At 42.5% G+C, this 25,226-nt stretch overlaps 1 protein-coding gene across 1 annotated transcript in view; it reads left to right on the forward strand.

Annotated features, from left to right (window-relative positions):
* EIF2A (eukaryotic translation initiation factor 2A) overlaps positions 1 to 25,226 on the forward strand; it is a 36,130-nt gene that overhangs the window by 4,602 nt on the left and 6,302 nt on the right. The window contains exons 2-13 of the mRNA XM_006259163.4: positions 6,195 to 6,264; positions 6,605 to 6,679; positions 8,292 to 8,410; positions 10,618 to 10,717; positions 11,129 to 11,211; positions 13,424 to 13,497; positions 13,618 to 13,762; positions 15,349 to 15,465; positions 17,810 to 18,381; positions 20,092 to 20,208; positions 21,258 to 21,386; positions 23,760 to 23,825. Of these exons, the coding sequence (XP_006259225.1) occupies positions 6,195 to 6,264; positions 6,605 to 6,679; positions 8,292 to 8,410; positions 10,618 to 10,717; positions 11,129 to 11,211; positions 13,424 to 13,497; positions 13,618 to 13,762; positions 15,349 to 15,465; positions 17,810 to 18,381; positions 20,092 to 20,208; positions 21,258 to 21,386; positions 23,760 to 23,825 (1,667 nt within the window). The remainder of the gene's footprint in view (positions 1 to 6,194; positions 6,265 to 6,604; positions 6,680 to 8,291; positions 8,411 to 10,617; positions 10,718 to 11,128; positions 11,212 to 13,423; positions 13,498 to 13,617; positions 13,763 to 15,348; positions 15,466 to 17,809; positions 18,382 to 20,091; positions 20,209 to 21,257; positions 21,387 to 23,759; positions 23,826 to 25,226) is intronic.

Raw genomic sequence — 25,226 nt, forward strand, 5'->3', positions numbered from 1 at the left:
GGAGGGAGTGGGGCTGGGGCAGGCGCTGCCCAGCTGGGGTGGGGCAGGATGCAGGACGGAGCTGTGAGAGATTTGTCTGGGAGGTGCAGGGAGCGGGGGTGGAACCCTACACCCCTGGGGGAGCCACGGGGAGCATGTGGCTCCCGGATCTGTGTGCGGGGTGAGGGTGGGCAGCTGCTGTGGGGTGGGACTGGGGGTGACGCCAGGCTCTTCCGAGCGGGGAGGAGCTGGACTGGGGCTGTGCTTGGGATGGGCAGCAGTGGCAGTGCTGGAAATGGGAGCTACAGTGAATTCTGGGGTGGCCACAGCCCATTCCGTAGCTCCCCCCCCACCCCAATGCCACTGCCACCCACCCTGAGCATAGCCCTGGTCCAGCGTCCCCACCAGGAAGAGCCTAGTGCTGCCCCCAGCCCCCAGTGGCAGCCCATGCTCGCCCCCCACACACAGATCTCGGGGTCATACACCCCCTGTGGCTCTCCTGGGGTTGTATAGCAGCAGGATCTGCCCCCTCACCACATCCCCTGGACGAACCCCGCGCGGCTCCATCTCGTGCCCTGCCCCAGCCCCACTCCCTCCCTCACTGCGGGGGCCTTCATCTTTTCTCTCCCATGCCCTTTCCCCCTCTCCCCTCAAAAAACTTGCCAGCTGGATGCTGCTCTCCAAGCTGCCGGGCTCCATATCAGGAATTGGATTGGTATCGGTCGATATGGCTCATTCTGCGCCCCCGTCCTGGCTAGATAGTGCCTGCCCCAGCCCCATTCCCTCGCCTCAGGGGCCTCAAATTGTCCCCGCAATGCCTCTTCCCTCCCCGCACCCCTTCTCCCCAAAAAGATTTACCAGCCAGACGCTGCTCTTCAAGCTGCTGGGCTGGCTGTATGATTGCTGTGGCTGCATGTGTGCACACAGTATCAGCGGTGTTATTGGCCGCATCAACCAAAAAAAGCTGATTGCTGATGCTGTTAATTTTCCTTTTATTGGTGCCAGTGTATCGGTGCATCTCAAATAATCGGCCATCAGTAGCCTCCCAAAAATCTTTATTGGTGCACCCCTAATTAAAAGATGTATAAATGTGTGAGCAGGTGGAAAACATCCCTTAAGTTACTGTTGAAATTAAAAAATATTTCTCATTATTATGATACAAGTGCTTTTTAGCTTTTCCCCCAAATACAGAACAGAGATTTTTATTGAAAACTTGTGCCTTTGCTCTAATTTTATTGACAATACTACCATTTTTATTTGTTCTGGGTATAGTTGTTGTTATTTTTTAATCGGAGGCAAGGATTTCTTAGGGTGATATCTTTGATTGGACTAGCTGTATAGCTGGGATACAGTTAGGCAAACTTTTGAATATAGGATATTCTTTTTATCAGCCAGTCTCTATATACATTTAGTTTTGATACATGCTGACAAGTGACACAGAACTTGTTATTTTTGTTCATTGTACTTACTTCATTTGAAAGAAAGTAATTTCATTGTTCTTTGGATTTTTTTGTAATGACTAGAGCTGAAAAATGAAGCACTAATAGAAGAATATGTGCTTTTAAGTTTTTTGTTTTAATGTTCTTGAGGGACTTGCAGCATAGTCTAGTTCAGTGTTTCCAATTTTTTTTTTTGCCCCATGGCACATTTACCTAAATAGATAAGCACTGCGGCATACGGGACATGGGGGGTGGGGCATGCAGCCAGCCGGACACTGGCTGGGGGGGCATGGCCAGCTGGATGGCATTTTGGGCTGGAGCCACACCCCCTGCCTGGCTGGAGCCACACTCCCTGTCTGTCTGCAGCAGGCAGGGGTATGGCTCCAGCCCAAAATGTCGCACCACACCTGGACGTGCCTGACAGCACAGCAGTGTGCTGTGGCACACTGGTTGGGAAACGCTGGTCTAGTTATAATGTAGCAAGAAACCCTTTTGCCTGCCCCCCCTCAAACGTGAAGCTCCTCCATGTGGCAAAAGCCCCTTTTAGTATTTGCCCCCTTTTGGGGTTGCTTTCTCTTTTCTACCTTTTCTTCCTTCCTCTCTCTCTTTCTTTTATCATATCATTATTATTTTTATATAAGGTGTATTTGTAGTGAAAATAGAGCTTGTAGATGCTTTTACAAATGTACTTTAAAAGTAAGTTGTACCATGTAACAATGTTATCAAGAGCAGGAATCTCTGTATGGAGCAGGTCCCTAAATGAATCATGGTTGATTATGTTACACAGTAGCTAGTCTGGATAAATATGTTAATGAGTGGCAATTAATACCTACAAAATCAGAGACCAAGGAAAAGAAAGAATCAATAAAGAGCCAGGAATTCCCAGAAACTTCCTGGAAAAGGTACGGAAGCTCCTGTTTGAACTAATCAATGCTGGAAACAGATCCTTGGGGCTGAAATGCCCCCTGATCAACCACTTCCAGAGCTCTATTCATCATGGCAGTGAATCGATCAAAATTCATCAATGGACTCCTGAGACTGCACGTACGTGTGAACATGACCCCTGGGGCTGACAGCTGCCATCCAGCAGCTACCAAGAGGGATGTCCCTCGAAGTTAATGACCCCTGGATTGCATAAACCCGAGAATTGGTGAGTCACCAAAGTCTGCCAGAGAGGGATAAAAGGCAGCGAAGAGTGACCCCCCCAGTGGCGCCCTCAGAAGGACCAGCTGGCAACCCACTTCTGCGGCAACATCGCACTGAAAGAAGCCTCGACTGGCCATCGGCGGTAGACTCCAGCGCTTGGGGATGGGTATATCTTGACACCAGTGCTCAGTGTCAGAGCTAGTTACTGTGAGTGTATATGTGTGCATGAATGTGTGTGTGTTTGAGGGGATCAGCACCAAGGTTTATGGTCTGACTTTTGCATCCATCTAATAAACCAGAATTTTATGATGATCCTGTGAGTTGGTGCTTTGTAGCCAACACTAGGTTTTTTGCGATGGCTATAAGTAATCCTTTATAATATGGCTTCTAGCCCTGTTCTGACTTTGTGATAATGTTCAACTTCTTGATGTTAGCGTAGGTCAGTGGTCTCCAACCTTTTTAAGCAGAAGATCACTTCTTGAGAGAGTGCAACCCAGGATCTACCTGAGCCATGCCCCCTGGCCTGCCCAGTGGTGGGATGCACATAGTGTTGTACCGCTCCTGAGGCAGCTGCAGCAGGGCTTGAGGCCCAGAAACCAGTGCACAGTGGCAGCTGTCTCTGCCCTGTGCACGGATCGAGGGGCATGTGCCCCCCGGGCCTCTGCTGGGGTGTGTGCTGCAGCAGAAGCCTCCACTTCGCACCTGGATGAGCCACCTGGGCTCTGATTGTTCCACTACCCGGTCCAGCTGGTGTCCCCCTCGCCGCAGTCCCTGCCTCTTGCTCACTGCGAGGAGCCTCAATCTATTTCCCTCTCTGCCCCTTCCCTCTGCCACAGACTGACCTGCTGGGCAGGACTGAGGCGCATGCATATGCACATGCACTCAGCTCCCCCAGACTGAGACTGTGAGACTGTCAGAGGCTCCAAAATCGACCAGTCGTCCATGATCTACCAGTTGGTGACTACTGGTATAGGTTGTCTATTGCCTTAGATAAGCTGTACTTGAAAGGGACTGGCCATTTGCAGCAACTGGTTGCTAATAAGTAATTCATATTTAAAGAGGTGAAAAGAATGGTAGAAATGTGTTCAGAAGAGCTTTGGGTCTGCTGTATATGTATTAATAATTCTGTTTATAGCATTAAAGTGAAATAATTCCTGCATTTGTAGCTTAGTGAAGGTTTACTTTTCCAAAGTCAAAATTAAGCTGTTTTAAATTGTTAGTGCTCCAAATTCTACTTTGATTCACATCCCTTGAAATCTCACTCAAGGGAAATAGTAATGATGTGATGTAAAGAACTCTGGTTAGGTATGAGTTCCATTTTTTTTTTTTTTTGGTCAGTGGGAAAATCTTAATAAAATAATCCATTAAGTTAACACGTAGGTTGTACCTTTCATGTAAAACATGCAAAGGTATTTTAAGTATGATGGCTTCCCACTGTATTTAATTTTACTACCAGTGCCAGGCTGGTATGGGGTAGAGGAGTATCGGAATACATGACACTGTATTGCAGAACTCCAAAAATAAAAGGCTGAAGTCATTTGGAAAGTGGACTTCTCCAGTGGTATTTTTCCAGAGGAATTTTGAAGATATTGGACATGATTAAGACATGACTAAAGTAAATATCCATTTACATTAGCTATGCTTTTCTCTTGTTTTGGGCAAAATATTATGTGACTGGGCAGTCATCCTGTCAGATACCTGAGAAATTAGTGGTGCTGCGTTTGTGAATCTGGTTATGCAGAAGATTCCAAAAATGATCGCAGAAATACTCCAAATTGTACCTTAAGAACATCGAATGAAAACACTAATTTACTTCTTATGTTAGGATTAAAAAAGAGAAGGAAGTGGCTCTTTCTCATTAACGTCTGTAGAATTACAGTATCTGTATCTGATTTACAACAAGTAAGTCAGTGAGTAGTTTTTGCAGATCGTAACTGGTTTGCATAGACACTTACCTCATCATTGGGTTGCATTAAAAACATGTTAGGTATTTAAATATTCTATATATGTAATTATCCCAAATGTGCTTCTATGAGGATATAAGAATTCCTGGTTGTTACTGAAATCCCACAACAAAGGTAAAGTTACTACTTTAAAAAAACCCAAACAATTATTCATATTCATTGGGGATATCTAAGATTTAAAAGCTTATGCAGTTCTATTATCATGAAATACATTTTTAACTGTGGTTACTAAATTTGTTTTATGATTTCAGAAACAAGTGTGAGAGCTTTCAGGAACACTTTTGAAAAGTCAATTAAGCTATGCTGTTTGGTGGGGGAGAGGGGGTTGCTACAGAGGTCTTCCAGGTAGACAATTTTTGATTGGCTTGTTAATAAGATAAACAAGGCCTCATCTATATTCAAGAATTCACATTCCATTTCCTATCAATATTTATTACTTGGTTGCTGTTCTAGGAGTTTAATTTTGAGGTCATTAATAATACAGGCAGTCCTTGCACTTACAGTGGGTTACGTTCCAGGAAAAGGCACGGTAAGTCGAAACGATGCAAGTTGAATCTGGTTTTCCCATAGAAACAATGTTATAATAGGGGGTTACGTTCCTGACCAAGGGCCTGATGTCAGCTGGAGTACTGCATCCAGTTTTGGGCTCTACAATTTAAAAACGATGTGGAGAAGCTTGAGAGGGTGCAGAGGAGAGCCACGTGCATGATCAGAGGTCAGGAAAACAGACCTTATGATGAGAGGCTGAGAGCCATGGGACTCTTCAGCCTGGAAAAGTGCAAGCTCAGGAGTGATCTGGTGGCCACCTATAAGTTTATCAGGGGTGCTCACCAGGATCTGGGGAAATGTCTGTTCACCAGAGCGCCCCAAGGGATGATGAGGTCAGACGGTTCACAAACTCCTCCATGACCGTTTTGGGCTGGACATAAGGAAGAACTTCTTTACTGTCCAAGCCCCTAAGGTTTGGAATAGACTGCCGCCAAAGGTGGTTCAAGCACCTACTTTGAACACCTTCAAGAGACAATTGGATGTTTCTTGGTGGGATCCTATGACCCCAGCTGACTTCCTGCCCTTTGGGCAGGGGGCTGGACTCGATGATCTTCCGAGGTCCCTTTCAGCCCTAATGTCTATGAATCTTATATTTTGTCGGTTAAACTTCAATTTAGGGAATATTCAGAGAGCATTTTTATTCCAACCTACGGGGCTATTACTGTGCAAGTTCTACGTTAATGGAAGTTGTGAAGTCTTAGTCGGGTGCTTTCTGGAAGATTCCTGGGAATAGAGAGGCTACTCAACCCTTTGTAGAATCAGGCCTTATTTAAGAAAATTTCCCATCCTTATGTAAGAATATCTTTCAGTTCAGTTTTGTTCAGTTCGTTTTGCAGAGGTAGCGTGTAGCACACTTAGTGCTTCCATTAATAAACAAAGATATTTTATGTTTAAGCTTTTCTTTATAACCTAAAGAAAACAATTTGCTGTAGAATAGTGCTTACTGCAGAGCAAATTAGAGGGTTTGAGATGCTACAGGACTTTCTGTTGAGGCCGCCTGCTCCAAAATCCATAAACGATGGAACCTCAGCTTCATAATTGGTGAAGGAGAACTAAGCCTTGGCTTCAGACCTTTATCCATTTTCAAAATGAATAACATGTAGCCTTTCTCTTCCAGTGAGAGGATCCAAAGGACTCTACATGGTGAATGGACCACCTAGTTTTACAGAAAATGCAACGTTTGAAAGGTACTTCTTTGTTTTAGGCATTTTGGATCTTTTGCAGAGAATAAACAGTGTTTCCCCTCCCCCCTCAATATACACATTTTAAATTTAGAGTGAATATAAAATCAGAATTGTTGCATTTACATTAAAAAAACCTTTAATAAAATGACAGTGGTAATACTGAGCAGTAATATTGAGCAGTGAATGACTTCACCCACTGTCAATAATCTAGCAGATTGGTGGAGTAGATGGATTCATTTTTGCCTATACACTAGTACGTATTGAAAACTGGTTGTACTACTACTGTTGTTCTTGTTTTGTGAAAGCCTCATGTGTGTTTGTTATGTTTGGTTATGTCTTTTAGGGATGCTGGGAAAAACTGCAAAGCTTTTACATTCAGCCAGGATGGTTCTCTCTTTGCTTGGTGCAATGGAGAAAAGTCAGTGCATCTTTTATTACTAATAACTTCATTTCATTTGTTAAGAAATATTGATACTTCTGCCCTCTGTAATGTGCGGTTGTAAATGGAAGTGTTTGTGTGTATTTTATAAAGACAGTTTTTTGCCCTTCAGTTGCCAGGGGTAGGTTAGTTTCGTAATTAGCGGGTACGTTGTTTACAGTTGTTTTCACACATTTATTAGGTCACTATTATCATGGTACCTGAATGTGCGGTATTAGAATGTCTGTTTTCTGTTCATATTCCCCATAAGATATATGTCCAACTCTCAGGCCTGGGAGTTTACCCATGACCTTCAATGCAATAGGGTTGCAGAACTGTTTTTAGGCAAAACTCTTGAAAATCAGGTAAAAGAGATTGCTTTTGATGGGGAGGGAATTTTTTTCTGAATATTTGGGCTATCTGCAGTTACTTTATATCTGTCAACCAAAGTTAGATTTTTCAGTACAATAAGCAATAATTTTTTAAAAGGTGGTACCTGAAAAAAATCAGGCCTGAACTACTAGATATACTGGTGCCACCTGAAAAGTTGGTAGGAATTAAAGCATTTCACAGGGCCCATAATTATTGGCTAAATTGAGTTGCTTCCTAGTATGAAGTTCATTGGTAGCAAGTGGAGAGATTAGATAAGCACTTGTTTGGGCGTTTAAGTAGCCCCCCCCAGTAGTTTCAATCACCTGGAGAGATCCATCTTCAATAAGGTCAGAATATTGTTATGACTCTCCCTTCCAGCGATACAGTTTCTGTAATAAAAGATATCACCAGAAAAAACCTTACTTCTCTCATCTTTAGTAAACTTTTCAATTAAAGTGTTTTAAAAAGTACTACATTGTATAGCAATGTAGTTGCTGCTGCATAGGATTAGTATCTTAGACAACAAATTCTTAGAAGTTCATTGTAAATTTAATAAAAAATAAAACGGAATCCATCAGTCCCTTTGAAGCTTGGCTTTGTTTTGTTTACAATCACTGAAGAGAACCAGTGAATGCAGCTGGTAGGGAGGAGTCTCCTAATCCAGTTCCTGGAGGCTGTCACAAGTTAAATAGCATTTCATTCTACTTTTCTGTTGTTCTTTGGGTCCCAAATTTCTGCTAGTCTCTAATCACAATTAACATGCTATGTCCATGGCTGCTACCCGACCATGGTTGTTTAATTTACTTTTTCACTAATCTACGTGATCTCTGAACATGAAACAATATATAAAATAAATGCCTGAATCCTTCAATGCAAGATCTTCCAGATATAAGTTCTTTTTGCTCTTGTCTGCCTGTGACCCAGATTTAACGTTAAAAGAACATAGGTAAGAGTTTGTTTTTTCTTTTTGTGGCTGTTTTATTGAGTTGGAATTCAAATGTTGCAGATCAAGAAATACATTTTAGATCTGAGAATTTTACTTATTAATTACATTGTTTGTCCACTTGGATATGTGATCTTACAGTGTGTTTTATATGAATATTTAGCCAAGGGAGCTGGGAACTTCATGCATCTGCTAAATTCAGAACAGCTCTAGAACAGCCAAACATGTGAGAATGACTCTGCGTATTAATTAACCACTCTAATCATGCTTTGTTGCAATGACCTTTCTTGGTTCCAGAGTAAATATTGTGAATGTCACCAGTGCTGAGTTAGTGCATTCATTTGATCTTCCAAAGGCAGTTTGCCTTGAACTCTCGCCAAAGAATATTGTCCTGGCAACATGGCAGGCGTACACAAGTGAGTATTTTCCCATCTGTAAAAATACATACTGAAAAAAATACATACTCCAGCTGAATCCAGTTTGATGTCTTGTTGCCGAGTTGCTTTGATTAGCATTGCAATTTGGCAAAGAGGTTTTAAAAAAGTGTTTCCTCCTTGTATAGAAAATGAAGTGGTTAGTTAAGTACTTGAAAGATGGTGCCATCTTCTGAAAGCAACTGGTATTGACCACTACTTGATGGAGTTACCATACTGGATTGAACAGCAATCTGATCTGTTGAAGAATTAACAGTTGTTGTTAACATGTACAGCATTTTTGAGCACATTGAAATGCCATTCAGACAGTATATGTTCAGGGAGGGACAAGGAATCATAAGACATCTTATAGAAAGAGTTTATTATAAACTAGAGAGAGATGGACTTCTGTGTGGGTTTGAAGAGTGATTGGGTGAAAGAACAGGTGTCAGATGTGGAAAGTCATGGAGTTGTGCTTAGTCCCAAATACAGCTTTGCAGAGACAGGCTTGTAGATATGTTGTGCATAATGAGGAGAGGGGTGCAGTGAGTCATGGCAGTTCTTGAGAACAAGGAGGGCTGTTTTGAATAGGATACAAATATGGCTGTGAATATAAAGGTAATGGACTCTGTGAATGATATTTTCATGGGGGAACACAACCTAGAGGATATGGAGAGTTTACTTTTCCATCGTATGCCTAGGGGGTAGCTTTCTTAAGGTTTTGATGGAATTTTTAAGACCTACTACCTTAGTCCTGATGGCTTTATTCTGAGAACTGTAAGGAGGTGACCAGCAGTTGGATGCTGGTAATGACCTGTAAGTATAGTACAGTGGAGGAGCATTGCTCCCAGGTTTTAAAATAAAAAGAGGTGTGGAGTTGCACCAAAAAAATCCCTGTTCAAGAGATGGAATAGATGAAAGTCTTTCTAGAGGTGCACCAATATATCAGTGCATATTGTATCAGCATCAATAAAAGGAAAATTGACATTATTGGCAATAGGCTTTTTTGGGCCAATATGCCTGATTATGTCACCAATAAACGTTGCATGCAGGCAGGCAGCTGCAGCATGAATGTAACCAGGAATGCAGCCTGGCAGCTTGGAGAACAGTAAGTCTGTGTGGGGGAGGGGGCACAGGAGCGGGCAGGGGAGTTTGTGGGGGCAGATCAGAGCCCCCCATGGTCAGGGAGGGAGTGGGGATGGAGCAGGCACTGCCCAGCCAGGGTGGGGTGCAAGACGGAGCCACAGGTGGTTCATCTAGGGGTGCCTCCCGCCACTGCGCACACTCCAGGGGAGGTGCAGGGGGTGTGTGCCCCCTGGATATACATGTGGGACAAGGCTGGGCTTCCTGCTGTGGGCTTGGGGCTGTGCTGCCCTCTTCTCAGTGGGAGGGGGCTGGGGCTGGGGCTGTGCTCGGGGCAGGTGGGGGCAGGGCAGACAGCAGCGCTGAGAGGGGGATCTACAGGGGGGGCTATGGCCCACCCTGTAGCACCACTGCTGCCACCCACTCTGAGTGCAGCCCTGGCCCAGCATGCCAGATAGGAAGAAGCTGGCACAGCCCCTGTCCCCAAGCCTGCAGCAGGCAGCCCATCCTCGCCCCGCACACAAATCCAGGGAGCGCATGCCCTCTGTGACTCCCTGGGGGGTGCACGCAGCAGTGGGAGCTGCCCCCCCCCCCCGTGCCCCGGATGAGCCACCTGTGGCTTCGTCTTGCTCCAGCCCCACTCCCTCCCTCATAGTGCAGGGGGGACCTCTATCTGCACCCCCCCATTCCCCTTCCCTCCCCCATGCACCTTCCCTCCAACAGACTTACTGGCCGGATGCTGCTCTCCATGCTGCCAGGCTGCATATCGGCAGTCAGATCGATATTGGCCGATAGGGCTGGTTAATAATCATCCAGCAGTATTGGTCAAACAAATCTTTATTGGTGCACCCCTAAACCTTACTGTTATAAGGTTCCCAGCATCCTTAGAACACCTTCAAGAGCAAACTGGATGCTTATCTTGCTGGGATCCTATGACCCCAGCTGACTTCCTGCCCTTTGGGCAGTGGGCTGGACTCGATGATCTTCCGAGGTCCCTTCCAGCCCTAATGTCTATGAAATCTATGAAATCCTACTTCATGAGAGTCCATTGCTTGGACAGGATGGTAGTAAAGTAGAATTACACTCATGCTTAGGGCCACCATGGTAAATGTGTGTTTTTATTACAGCTGCTAAAGATGGCACGGCAGGGGTGCCCAACCTACAACTTTATGATGTGAAAACAGGGAAATGTTTAAAGTCTTTCATCCAGAAAAAGATGCAGAACTGGTAAATAATGTTTCCAAGCACTAATTATTTCAAAGAAAAGTGATTTCCAAATCATGATCCTGAAAGTGTCATTTTAGTGTGGTGGTGTTTTTCAAAATATTGCCTGTTTCAGACTGAAAGTAAGTCTCAATACTAGGAAGTAACTGTACACAGTTGTTTTTAATATAGTGAATTTGCGATCCTTATGCACGATAAGGTGCAGTTGCTGAGAAAACAGTCCCATTAGCAACTCTAAGTCTGATTGCATGCATTTTTATTATATAGCTGCTATCAGCCTCTTGCAAATTTGTAACGTTGAATCTATTTGACCAGCGATCTAAACTTAAGATTTGCTGTTCAGCTTTTAAAGGTCAAGATAGTAAAATGTTTCCTAGTTCTGCTTATATTATCATTTTTTTCCTTTAATCCCAGGTGTCCTTGCTGGGCGGAGGATGAAAGCATTTGTGCCAGGAGTGTAAACAACGAAATACACTTCTTTGAAAAGAACGAATTTAGTATGTAAACTTTCATTGCACTCCTTCATACATTTCTCCGCTGGCTTTCTTCACCTTGTCTCATTACTCGTATTTCTTGGCTTCAATTGAAATATTAGTTGAAGCTTTTATTTTGGAACAGAAAATCATTACGGATTTAATCAAGTCCTGGCCTGCTATATTTTAGACACAGGTGCCCAATTCTGACTTGACTTATTGCTAATAGAATTCATGAAGTATGTGTCAGTACAGAATTTGGCTTGTGATTCCTCCCATGGCTTGTGCTTGGCTTTTCTGTTCCAGTTGTCAAAAAGAAATAGGGGAAAAAAGATTAGAAAATGAATACTTGCAAGAACAGCACCGCAGTTGAGGGAGGTTCTTTCAGAGGCTTGGTGTGAGTCAAGGGAATTTAGGGAGCAAGGAAAGCAAGCTGGGTGGTAGAGAGTTGAAAGGATGATGGGTGGAGGCAGAGCAGCATGTTGAAAACAGGCAGTGCTGGGCAGAGAAGAGAACAGTGAAGGAGGAAATGGGGATGGAGAGAAGAAAAACCTTTAAGATGGCATAAAGATGTTGGGAGCTAATGGTGGCAGCACAACACACTGTCATGGGTAATGTACAACAGGAAGTATTTTTTTCTGAAGCGGCTGGAACTTAGAAATATCAAGAAATTGTGCATCTGACCTGAGATTAGCTGAAGAAAGATGGTTAGGGTGAAAGTGGGACAAGTCATCTGTCATTTGGTGGATTCCTGGAGTAGTGTTTAAATATTCTTGGGGAAAGGCTTTCATTATCATTCCTGGTGGGGGAAGAAAGCTTCCAAAATGACTCGGAGGGGGAAATGGTCCTTGGGTTGCACTTGTAAAAATGTCTTCTCATGCCGGTAGGGTTCCTGCCCTGCACTATTTGTTCTTTCCCTTTTTGTCTCGATTCTGATCTCTTATAAACCGAGAGGTGAGACTGTTGTGAAAGCAAATTTCCTTTGCACGTTATATTTAAAGCTAGTTGTTGAACAAACTTTGCTGGCTTTAGTTGGCAAAGAGGTCATTCATGAATTGAACCTTGCAGTTTCTGTGGGAGGGCTAATGATTTCCAGTTAGATTAATTCCAGCCACCTTTGAACGATCCCGCTGAACCAAGGCTACTCCTTGGGATTAAAGACGTTACTGAACACTCTATTCAGGTAGAACGTTCAGTAATGAATGATCTACTCTGCAGATCAATAAGGATGATTTGTGACTTAAAGTGCTATGTATTTTCCTGGAAGCAAGGGTGTACTTTCCTTTAAGATGGGTGTTAGTCCACTCAAATGGAAGAATAGTGGGAAGGGCAACTGGATTCACTTGGAAGGAAGAACCCCTTAACATGGGGGTGGCCAACCTGCAGCACAGGTGCCACAAGTGACATTTGGCAGATCAAAGTGGGGGCAGGCAGCACAGCAGCAGGAAGCAGAGAGCAGAGCAGCAGATCAGATTGGGGAAGGGGATTGGAGTGGCATGCTATAATTTGTGGTATGCCTGCCAACAAAGGTTGGTGCCTGCTGCTATAATCCTTAATGTGGTAGAGACACCCCCATACGCCCATCAGGTGTTGGGAAAATATGACTTGTCTAAGAGGAAATCATTTCCCATTTCTGGTACTGAGCTTACTCTGAGAGCTGCTGGTGTGGAATTTTTTTCTAGATGCATTATTTTGAGTGTGCCAGCAGCGGGAGCAGTGTTTGATACACAGGAGACCTTTCAAAGGGCCTGCCATATGAAGTCATCACCTGGCTTTCATTCATAAAAATCCTGGGAGAAGCACACCTGGCTTTGTATAGAGTGGAGGGGGATGAGTAGGAGCAGCTGTGGCTGCCTCTGTACACAACATAGATAAGATGGAAGACTGACACTTGCCTAGTTTATGGACCAAAAAGTGTGTTCGGGCAGGTTTAAGAGATCTTCCCACTGCATGAACTTCTTCCTCAAAGCTTGCAGAATGTTTCGGACCCAGACTTGGTTCAAGTAGGTTCCAGGCTGTGACTGTAAATAGAAGTAAATCTAGCCAGAGCTTCAAGTCTGAGGGAATATACAGTTAAAGGTGGTTGCACTGCTGTTTTTACCAAGTAAAGAATCTGTTTATAGGTAGATATGCAGCTCCATGTTTATCAGTGTCACAGGCCCAAATAACATTATGATTAAGTATGCGGACTAGCATTGTCTGTCATTTAACCTTTTTTGCAATTATGGTTTTGCAGATACTATTGCAAATAAACTTCATTTGCAAAAAGTTAGTGATTTTGTGCTGTCACCTGGATCTCAGCCAAACAAGGTACTCGTAACACTTATTCATTTGACATTTTACATTTTTGGTTCCCTTAAGGAATCATGCTTCTTTGCCTCTGTGCTGCTAAGAATAATACAAAAACTTAATATCCTGGTGTTGATTTAGGTTGCTGTGTATGTTCCTGGGAGCAAGGGTGCACCCTCCTTTGTAAGACTATACCAGTACCCCAACTTTGGTGGTCCTCAGTCGGCATTGGCCAACAAAAGTTTCTTTAAAGCTGACAAAGTGACAATGCTGTGGAATAAAAAAGGTATAGTGGCCATGTGTTCAATCTTTTATATTTTAATTGTTTTGCTTACTGTGGAATTTCTAATTTTTGTACTTACCTAACTAATTTGTGGTTAGGTGGATACTGAAGACAAATGCTTATAAGAATGAACTTCAGAGTGCTGCCCCATGTGATCTCTTCTTCTCTGTCTCCCTCTCCCTGCTGTCATGTTGTCCTGCTCCTTTTGCCCCTAGTATTCATTTTGTACTTTTCCTATTCTTGCCTTCTAATATTTTTTAATGCTTCACATGAACCTCCTATTACAGTTAAATTATAGGTTTCCTGGTAAAAATCTCACCACACCATATCCTAATTCTTGTTGACATAGAACATATTTTCTCCTATTTCATTTTTTTTTTTTAAAGCCACTTAATCCAAGATCCTCTCTACCATTCCTCCTTTACTCGTCAGGTGTCATATCTTAACTCGTGTAGACTGTAAACTGTTTCAAAGGAACACTTAATCTGTTTTGTAAAATCTCCCATATGTTTGTAATGTATGTAAAATCACCATTGTACAATGTGACCTGAATTTTGCCCTCAGCTGTGTCCCTGCAGCTCCCACTGAGAACAAGTGGACTCATAACCAAGTGTCAGAGGACAGAAGCTGACTGTTTTATTCAAATGTACGTTTAACATCAGTGCAGCTAGAAATTCAGACTATACTGTATATGTGCAGTGTGGGCCAGTTGAGTTGCTATGAAAACCTGAATGTTGTTTCACTGTTTTTAACTGTTTAAAGTGTAGGCTTATGATTATATTGGCGTGCGAGTGAGAATTTTAAATTTATTTAACCTTTATGGAAAAAGAACATGAGAGAGGAAAACTTTCCCTTGTCCACTGATCTTACTGCTCTTCCTTATTTGCATGGTAAAAAAGTTCCAAACTAGAACAACATGATAGCACAGATGCACATTTTATGTAACTAATCAACATTAATAATAATATGTTTATTATTCTGGTTCCATGACCTGGTATGTCACTGAATATAGTGGAAATTAATTGCAGTCATACTAATTGTATATGCCTATGAATATAATTTCTACTGTTAGAGCCTTAAGTTTACGGGAGTAAAATATTAAATTACATGTATATGCATGTACTTCCATTTGTGCATACAAACTGCGTAACCCAGTGTGTGCTTTGCCACTTGTTGAGTAATGGCAGGTCTTTCAAAATCACGGTGGTAAAATATTATGCTGCAACCCACTATCACATACACTTGTATATGTGCATATACGTCGTCTCTTTATGTCAGTAAAAGTTTGTTAATTTTTTGCATAATTCTAAAATGCAGTGACTGGGCTATGCTCTCATCCTTCCCTCAGAAAGGTTCCCTTCCACCCCTTGGGTTAAAATCTAGAAGGGAAAATTTCAGGTGAAAAAGAGAAAATGATAGGCAGTCATGAGCATGTGGTAACAGTGGCTGGAGAGAAAGCATCCAAGTCACCTTAATGATAGATTTCACAGTTACCCACATCTGCATTTCTCAATGTGTATATGATTGTGCAATAGAGCCTACTTGGTTTGCATTTTTTTAAACGCATCTTCTGTTTTGTACCTTAATAGCTACTGCTGTGCTAGTAATAGCCAGTACAGAGGTTGATAAAACCGGAGCATCATATTATGGTGAACAAACCCTACACTACATTGCAACAAATGGAGAAAGTGCTGTTGTACAATTACGTAAGTGGTTTTCAGAGCACTATTGGGGTTAGAGTGTCGTTGCAGCTGTGATGGTCCAGAAGTGTGTGACAGGCAAGACTTGTTTTCTGATCTCTTTTATTGGACCAACTGTGTAGCTGGGAGAGGAGCCTGACAAACTTTCAGGCATGACCGAAGGAAGGGCAGTGTGCGCTTGGAAGTTTATCAAACTTCTTCTCCAAGTATATAGCTGGTTGAGTAAAAAATATCACAAAATGCTTTTCAGAGTGAGAGTTATTGTTGAGTTTGGTTGGGTTTTTTGGTTAATTTCTGTAAAAAATATATTGTTCGTCATTCAGAGTGATTTAGGTACAACAGGGTGGCCAGCGAGCGACACAGATGCCACAAAAGGCATGGGCAGCTTGTGTGTGTGGCACCTGGCAGATTGGAGAGGGGGCAGGTAGCACAATTGCAGGTAGGTCAGGAAGCAGAAAACAGAGCTGCAGCTGAGGCAGAAAGTAAAGCACAGGGAGTAGAAAGATGAGTGGTAGATCAGGTAAGGCTAAAGGATCAGAGTGGCACTTGGGGAGGGTGCAGGGCTAATTGGTGGCATGCTTGCCACAAAGGTTGGTTCCCATTGATGTACTACACAGATAATAAGGTGTTGGAATTTGTGATGGTAATGGACAATTTAAAAGAAAAATACTTTAAAAAATAAGTTCAATTTCCTGTGTTTCTTGGCAATTGAACACCTATAAAATTGCATCAGACTATAAACTGCAACTCTCGTGCCTACACATGCATATGTTTGGTGGTGTGCTGTACTGAAATGCAGTTGCTCCATTGTCTAGGACTTTCCATAACAGGCATAAAAAACCTGCCCCTTTCTGTATGTGTCCACGTGTATATGTGCTCACACAAACAGGTTAATTGCATTTTCAGAGTACATGGAACATGGTAATTGGAAAAGAAAAGTTTGATATTTTTGAAGGAAAAATCAATAATAAATTTGGGATGAGACAACACATTTTGTGGAAGTTAGAGGAGTTTAATCCTAGTGTCCTGGTGCATGCCAACATCTGCTAACCAAAGTCTATTCGAGTGTTGTTTTTTTTCCTTCCTCTCTAAACTGCTATATACTGTTGAACAGCTGCTGTGTTTCACAGGTGTTGACAGGCTTGGCAATTAAACAAATAAAGGATTTAGAAATCTTCATATTAAAAAAGATGTGACACTGCAAACTGTTGATTAACTGGATTTTCCCATGGTTGTTTGCCTTCTCTTCAGTACCAGTGCTCATTGTGATAGATTCTCCAATTGTCCTGCTACGACGCCATTTCTGGTAGCAAGGACTATAAACCCCCATTTGCTTTTGCTAATTTGACTGAAAACCTTGGGCAGGCCTATAACTAGGAAGTGGTCTTCTTTTGGGAGCAGTTACCTTTCTTATCTGAGCAATTAGTTAGTGCTTAAGTATGTTCATCTTAAGGCTTATTTTGCAAACTGCAGTTTAATACTGCAGTTTTCATTTCAAATGCTTTATTCAAAATAACACTTTATAGTTAACTATTCCAAATGTAGCTATTCCCTTTGAAAGAAAAAGTGAAACATGGCTTTGATTATTGCCAACAAAGAAACATGAGCAACAGGAGTCAGTGATCAAAATTTATTTAGCTAAATTGAATCAACATTCTGTTTTAAGAGTTTATATTAAAATGAGTACCAGCAATTAATTTAGTACTACATGAATTGTAAGTAAGGATAGCTAACTAGACCACATGTGGACTGATATCTATGTGATAAATTGTACAAATGTTCAGTAAAGTGCATTTTTTTTAAATTCAGCACTGAGCACCTCATTTGCACTTGGGCCGCTGTTCCATCTTTCCACTCTATATTTCAACATTCCAACCCTCTGACTAGCTTCAAACAGCCTTTACTAGTTAACCAACATCCCACAAAAATGTGTTTTAGTCTCCTCCATTTTTCTTACGAAAGGAAAATTTCTCTGGTAAGAGGCTAAGGATTTCTCGTGGTCTAGTAACAAGATCCAGTATTTTACAGTGTAATAACTTTATACAGCTGGTATAAAGGTCCTGCTTTTTTGCAAGTTTCCAGTGCATCACTGCTACAAGTTTTAGAAGACCCTGAGATATATTGGCTTTGAATGGTGGGACAAAAAAAACCAAGGGATTTTTAAAATAGAGTATAAAATGGTGTTTTGTGATATTAATTTCTACCAATGCCATTATCAAAAGTCAGTTGTGCTGTAATTGTCAGTGATTGGATTTCAGCAAAGATTTGTACTAACATTTGGGGGGTGGAGTTTTATTCAAATGAAATGCATGAAATTTAAAATGTTAATTTATATTTCTTTTCCTTTTAGCAAAAACTGGTCCCATTTATGATGTGGTATGGAATCCCAACTCCACAGAGTTTTGCGTTGTGTATGGTTTTATGCCTGCTAAAGCAACTGTTTTCAATTTGAAATGTGACCCTGTGTTTGATTTTGGTACTGGTCCTCGCAACGCCGTCTATTACAACCCTTCAGGACATATCTTAGTTCTAGCAGGATTTGGCAATCTCAGAGGACAGATGGAAGTGTGGGATGTTAAAAATTACAAACTCATTTCCAAACCCCTGGGATCAGATTCGACGTATTTTGCATGGTGCCCTGATGGGGAACATTTTGTAACTGCTACGTGTGCTCCAAGGCTGCGAGTTGGTAATGGCTACAAGATCTGGCATTATACCGGCTCTGTTCTTCACCAGTATGAAGTCCCAGTAAATGAAGAACTATGGCAAGTTTCCTGGCAGCCATTTTTGGATGGCATTTTTCCGGCAAAAGCAGTAACTTACCAGGTAGTTCCAAGTGAGCTGCCAAATGCTGAGCCAAAGCCCGCTCAAGCTTATAGACCACCAGCTCTGAGGAACAAACCTGTAACTAGTTCTAAACTTGTAAGTAAATGTCACTAGCTCTTGCTTGTCTATCCTAGTACCTGTTTGATACTTCATTACAAAATACATTTAACTGGGGAAGGTAGGGGAATGATCAGCCTAGTCTCAACTTTTTTTTTTTTTTTAAACAAATGCACATCTGTTAGAAACCTTGTGTTAGCAACCGGCTGTGTTTTCAAGGATATGTTCTAGAAGTCTTATAAGCTTTGAAGGGCAAATCGTCTCCCTAGCTTCCCAATTACATAGAGTTTGCAAATTCTGCCTACAGTTGCTGCTGTTGAAAAACCCAAAAGGGTATGTGGGTGGTTGGGAAATCTGTCACTCCAACTGTGCTGTGTTCATCATGTTTTAGTGAACCTGTTTGCTAGAGTGTGAGCCAGAACTAAAGTTCTTGGGGGATGGTTTGCTGTCCTAAATCATACTGGCCTCTCCCATTAGATAAGTCCAGCTTGGTTGGGCATTTGTATCTCCAAATTAATATTTTCCCCTGTATTAGGCCCAGTGAAACCATTAACAAATCCAGTTCAGCCTAAGCATTTTTCTTTTGATGATGTACTCTTTATCTTCCCTTTCAGTTGTCAGTTAGCAACATTGCCCAAAGTCTCATTTTAAATAAAATGAGTACAGTCTTTGTAATCATTGTATTTAATTGTAATTAATGAGTATGGTGATTACAGTATGTTTCCTTTTTATTTCTTTTAACTTTATATGGTTTTGATGTTGAGACTGCTGTCTACAAAGGAATGAGACACTCATTACAAACCCTCAACTGTTACTCACCCCTAGTGTCTCATTTCACCATGTAAACGAATTTGGCCAGCTTATGTAAGGGGGGTAGGTGGAGTCATAGAATCAAAGAAAAATAGGGCTGACAAGGACCTCAAGAGGTCATGTAGTCTAAACTCCTGCTCAAGGCAAAATCATTCCTTGCTTAAGTCATTCTAGAAAATAGTGATAGAAAACTGTTTAAATATATTTAAAGGCATTGAAGCATTGAATATATCCAACCTGCTAAACATAGGTTTTTTAGAAAGTACTTGGGAGTGTATTGATGGTTGTTTTTCCTGGTTTGTGTCTCTGTTTTTGTTTTTTTTAGAGTAGCCTGCAAGGGGAAATATATATGATATGATACAAAAAAAAAAAGGCTTTGCTCTTTGGTTTTGGTTTTTTAATTCGAAAAACTCAGAACTATCAGTTCTTGTCTCCCTCCCTTGGAGAACAAAATAAGTGGTACAAGATCTTTCTTGTTTTGCAAGTGAAGGGGGAAGATTATTGATGGTCTAACAGAATTTTGCTTCCAACTGAACCTCAAGAGTTTTAATTAAACAATTGTCAATAAGAGTAAAATCTATAAGCAGTCTGACAAAACAGTGTTTTCCCTTTTATATTTGCAGGTATTTATCTTCTGGGTACATGTGATGTTGTGATTCTGCCAGGAATCCATAGTCTTTAGGAGGTTCAGGATAAACAAATCCTGAAACCAAAGGGAGATCTTTTGGGGGTTGAAACTTTCTGTGCTGTCTTAAGCTATCAAAAAGAAAGGGCACAAACCCATTTTTTTTAATTTGTAGGTCATCTTTAAATGTATTATGGGACTAAATTTAATATGTAAAAACATTTTAGCAGGTTTTTAGCAGTAGTAGTTTTTGAGGGTTTTTTTACAAATATAGAATGCATATTTTAGAACTGCTTAATTTTTGTTTCCCACAGCATGAGGATGAGCCTCCTCAGAACATGAAACCACAACCAGGAAGTATTGATAAGCCATTATCTAAAACAGCACTTAAAAATCAAAGAAAGCATGAAGCAAAGAAAGCTGCTAAACAGGTACTGCTGGAGTCAGTCCTCTTAAGGATAATATTAAAAGTGTTTGCCAGTCCCATATAATGAACTTAAATTTATTTGTGGAATGCACCTGTTCATGACTGCATGCAAAATATCAGGGGATAGGATAGCACATTTAATACACATCTTAAGTTATCAGGGCTCATGGTAGAGGTGGTATCTTTTATTAAACCAACAAGATTTTTGCAAAAAAAATCTTTAATTGCAAGCTTTCGGGCACAAGCACCCTTCATCAAGCATCGGAAAAAGACTGTAAAAGTTTTCCTGGGTAGAAATGAAAGTTCATGTTTCATAGGATTTCACAGAGGAGTCAATAGATGGAATACTCCTCTTGGCAGGCAGTTCTTAGCAGGTAAGTTGTTTTTAAGTAAACGAGACCTGGGCTTTGTCTTTCTCATAGATTCATAGATGGTTTTCATAGATTCATAGATGTGGGGTCAGAGGAGACCTGAGCAGATCATCAAGTCTGACCCCCTGCCCTGGGCAGAGATGAATACTGGGTTCATATGACCCCTAGTAAATTTAAGCTCATATGACCCCAGCTAGGTAGTTATCAAGCCTCCTTTTAAAGACCCCTAAGGTAGGAGCCAGCACCATTTCCCTTGGAAGTTGGTTCCAGATCCTGGCTGCACTGTGTTTTGCTGCCTGTATTTCTTTTCTGTGGGCATGCTAAACCACTAGCTGTTATATGTGAAAGAATCATGAAATGTAAAGAAAAAAAATCGTACGTTTTAAATAGTTTTATTCCTACCAGTACTTAATTGAACCAAGGTTTCTTGATCTCTCTTAATAGAAAGAATTTAAAAAAAACCCCAAAACCCTGCAGTGTCAGACAAATTCTGATGAGTACCATACCTTATAACTGCAAAGTGGCTTTTAACCATAAAAAAACATTAGAGAGCTAGTGAGAGGGGGAAATGTCGAGTGGTTTTTCCTGTGTTTTCATGTGTGTCAAATCAAATGTGTTGATTAAAATAGTCTATTTTTTTTTTTTTTTTGGTAGATGAAACATTAATTTTATTTATTTCCAGGAAGCCAGAGTTGATGGGAGCCAGGAATCAGCACTACCTCCAGCAACTCAGAACATACCCTGCAATCCCATGCCTGCTGTGACATCAGGAGACCCCGAGGTAGACAAAAAGATAAAGAACTTGAAAAAGGTGAGAGAGGTTTTTTGTAATGAAGGACAGTTTTCTATATAAAAAGGTCCTAAAGGGCCAATCTCAGAGATTGTTAATAGCAGCACCAAGAGGAATGCATGTAAAATGTATAAGCTGTTCCAACTGCTGTCTTCTACTTTCTCGTATTCTAAAGTAACACATCAGTAATCATTTAAAAATGGCTTTGTCCATGTAGGGCCTAAGCACGGTAGAGCACATTGTGGTCTGTCCAGCATGACACTCATTTCTCCATTCTTCCTGCCATTTGCCAAGTACTGCTGGATTTGGTTTGGGAGAAGCCACTGCTAAAAAGGACCAGTGTGTAGCTGATACCTAGTTGTACTTGTGAAGCAACCCTAGGAGCCTCTTGTCTTTGCTTGGCAGGTTCTACTTCCCCATGTGTTCTGAGAAGACTGTTCTGACTTCAGGTTGCAGGGGACAGGGAGAGTTGCTCTTGCTTACTGTTCAACTTTATTCCTTCCCAAAAGCTTTGGTTTTGACATAGTGTGTTGCACGTATTTCCCAGTAGAGCCTATTGCTATGCCTTTAGATGGGCATTATAGTTGTGCTGAGAGAGAGGCTTTTCACAAAGAGAGCATACACCTATTCAAGGTGTCTCTTGTGGAAGAGAACTGGCTCTGGCACAACAAAGTTATCTTCACTTCCAACCAGGAAGATCTCTCCTCCTCTCAATTTAATTTGAAGGCCTGCACACTTATTGGCTGTTGAGGATACCCAGTGTCCTACAGTCTTCACAGAATTTTTAGCATTGGGAATGGACGCCTGTCCATAGTCTATAGTTGTGTTCTGAGGGGATATCAGTAGGAAATTATATAAATCCATCTCTCTCTGTTTCTTTCACCCAAACCTCAAAAAGAGACCAGGTGAACTGCCAGGCCTGAGAGTTCTCTGATTTACATCTAGTCAGACAAGAATGAAGCTGTGTTTGGACAGCAGGGCTGCTCTTCTTGATTAACAATAAAGGTGTATTTTTGGTGTTTTGCTCTTATCGAATCAGCCTTAGTTTTCTGTTTTGATTATGGCCTTCAGCCATGGTAGAAGGTGATGTGTGGAGAAGGAGAATTTTTATTGCAGAAGATTTCCTTCTGAACCTTAGATGCAGCTCCTCAGTGCAAGAAATTGTCCTGTTTCTGGATTAGTGATATACATTAAAGTATCTAGGATGTGATGTTATAGTGATTCAATTTTTCTAGGGATGCAGCAGTTTTTTTGGCCAATACAGATAGCCACTTTTTAAGGAGGCATATCAGCTGATACTGATCTGATTTCCGATGCACAGCCTGGCAGCTTGAAGAATAGTGTCCGGCTGGTAAGCCTCCTGCGGTAGAAGGGAAGAGGTATGGGAGGGGGCAGATCGAGGCCCCTGTGGTGAACAAGGGAGTGGGGCAGGGGCCGGGGCAGGTGCTGCCCACCTGGGGCAGGGCACAGGATAGAGCCATGTCTTGTCTGGGGGGCATGGGGAGTGGGGAGCAGCTCCTGCTGCTGTACTCACCCTGGGAGGACATGGGGGGCATGTGCCCCCAGATCTGTGTGGGACAGGGTGGGCTGCTGCTGTAGGCTGGGGCCAGGGCTGCCCCAGGCTCTTCCCAGCGGGGCCTTGTCTGCGCTGGGTTGCTCTTGGGGCAGGTGGCGGCAGTGCTGGGAGAGGGTGGGGGGCTGCACCCACCCGAAAACTTGCCATAGCCCATCCCCCACCCCCAACCCTCCCTCCCAGCGCTGCCTGCACCAAGCGCAGCCTGGCCCAGTCCCCTGCTGGGAAGAGCCCAGCACAGCCCTGGCCCCAGCTCACAGCACCAGCCCACCCTCATCCCATGTGCAGATCTGGGGGCACACACCCTCCTGGGGTGCATGCAACAGCAGGAGCTACCCCCACCCTCCCGTGCCCCCTGGACGAGCCATGGCTCTGTCCCATGCCCCAGCATCTCTCCCTCCCCCACTGCAGGGGCCTCGGTCTGCCCCCCCCTCCCCTCCCCCAACAGACTTACCAGCTGAAGCAGCTCTCCAAGCTGCCAGGCTGTGCTCCTCGCTGCCTACATGCTGTGCTGTGGCTGCATGCGTGCACAGGGCATTTATCCTCCAAATTATCGGCCACATCAGGCAAAAAAAGCCGACTTCTGATGCAGTCAATTTTCTTTATATTGGTGCTGATCTGATATCGGACCGATATATCAGTGCACCTCTACATTTTTCTTCAGTGCTGCTTAGATGCACAGGTGAAAAGTGTTTTTGTTGCCATGTCTCCTGTGTAGGGAATTCCCTTATCTGATAAGCGAATCGACCATAAACCAACAAAACTCCAGAAACGTTTTTTAGCTCAATGTAGGTTTGTTCTTTTTTTTTCCTTTTTCACAGAAACTGAAGGCAATTGAGCAACTGAAAGAGCAAGCAGCTTCTGGCAAACAGCTAGAGAAAAACCAGGTATTACTAACGTGTATTTTTTTTTGTTTGTTTTGAGGATCAGACCTCTTTCTTCAATGCTGTCAATTCATAATCCATACCACTTTTCAGTTATTCTCCTAGGTAAGTGCCTAAAAGACTGCCCATGCCCTGTATCAAAATCAGATTTGAGTCACTACCTCCAAGAAAAGCCTTCTCCTCAGATTAAATTAATATCTAAAAACACTGGATCGCTTGTGGTGAAGAGCTCTTTGGGGGTGTAGTCAACAGAACACAAGAGAAGGATATTTGAGCCTCCTCAGTCAGCGTCCCTACCTACAAGTTGTTCTCCAGCACAGCTGTCTTGTTTGCAATCTGTGCCATTACCACTATTTGAGTGGGTAGGTCAGTTCTTGGCAGAAAAATATTGACTGACACTGCTGTTATTCTCAAGTCCTTGCTTGAGTCCTTGTTTCTGTATATTCCATTGTAGGCTGTGCATGTGCAGTAGGTGTCTGAGATCAGGGAATCTTTGCTAACAAAACCTGTTTGATCCACAAGTGCCCCAGGTATCTTCGTATTATTGTAGCAAATACACAAAGGACAGGACCAGTTGGCACTCCATTTTCTTTTTCCTGCTGTTTGTTTGGGATGGAATGCCTATGTCCACAGCTTTAGACCATGGTAATTATGCTATCTAATTTGTAGATAGTTAATAGATAAGAGTTATTTATGACATTTAGGGCCCCTCTAGATGTTCAGGTAATGGCATGATAGGACCTGGTGTACGATCCACACAATCGTGTCTCCTGCCATGCTACATGTGCTTGGCTGCAGGCTTGATTGTGGGATTCAGCATCAGGTCCAATCATGCTTTCTTGCCAGAACAGGGAGGAGCCTGGGATCATGCTCCCGCTGTACCAACTTCCATAGCTGACAGGGTCTATAGCTGGGGCAGCATTCCACATCACCTGGGGAGGCTATTGGTGTTCCTTACGCTGCCCCTGCTGTGAGCCCCACAGCTGATGAGGCTCACAGAGTGGTGAGCCTCATCTGCAAGCCCTGCAGCTGATGAGGTTCACAGGGGAGGAGGGGGGCAGCATGGGATTGCTACTAATTTTCCTTCCAGAATGAGAAATAAAAGTCCAGGGATGGTTTTTAATGGACCAGTCTACAAGGGCCAAGTCGCATCTTGGTCTCATGAGCTCCTGCATAAAACAGACTCCAGGCTTTTTTTTCAGTTGGATCTGAAACGGTTTCTCTCATGTCTTTAGCAAAGGAGTCAGTTCCACAGAAGAGGGATAGGGACAAAGCCCTAAATACCTTAAGATACCCTGTATTTACATGGGGATACAAATTTTCAACTTGTAACAAGTCTAGTGAGAGTCTGTGCCCTCGCATGGGTGCATTTGGGGCTTCTAAAGACTTAGGCACCTTGTCACC

Source organism: Alligator mississippiensis, chromosome 7, assembly GCF_030867095.1.
Source record: "Alligator mississippiensis isolate rAllMis1 chromosome 7, rAllMis1, whole genome shotgun sequence".
Lineage (NCBI taxonomy): Eukaryota > Metazoa > Chordata > Crocodylia > Alligatoridae > Alligator > Alligator mississippiensis.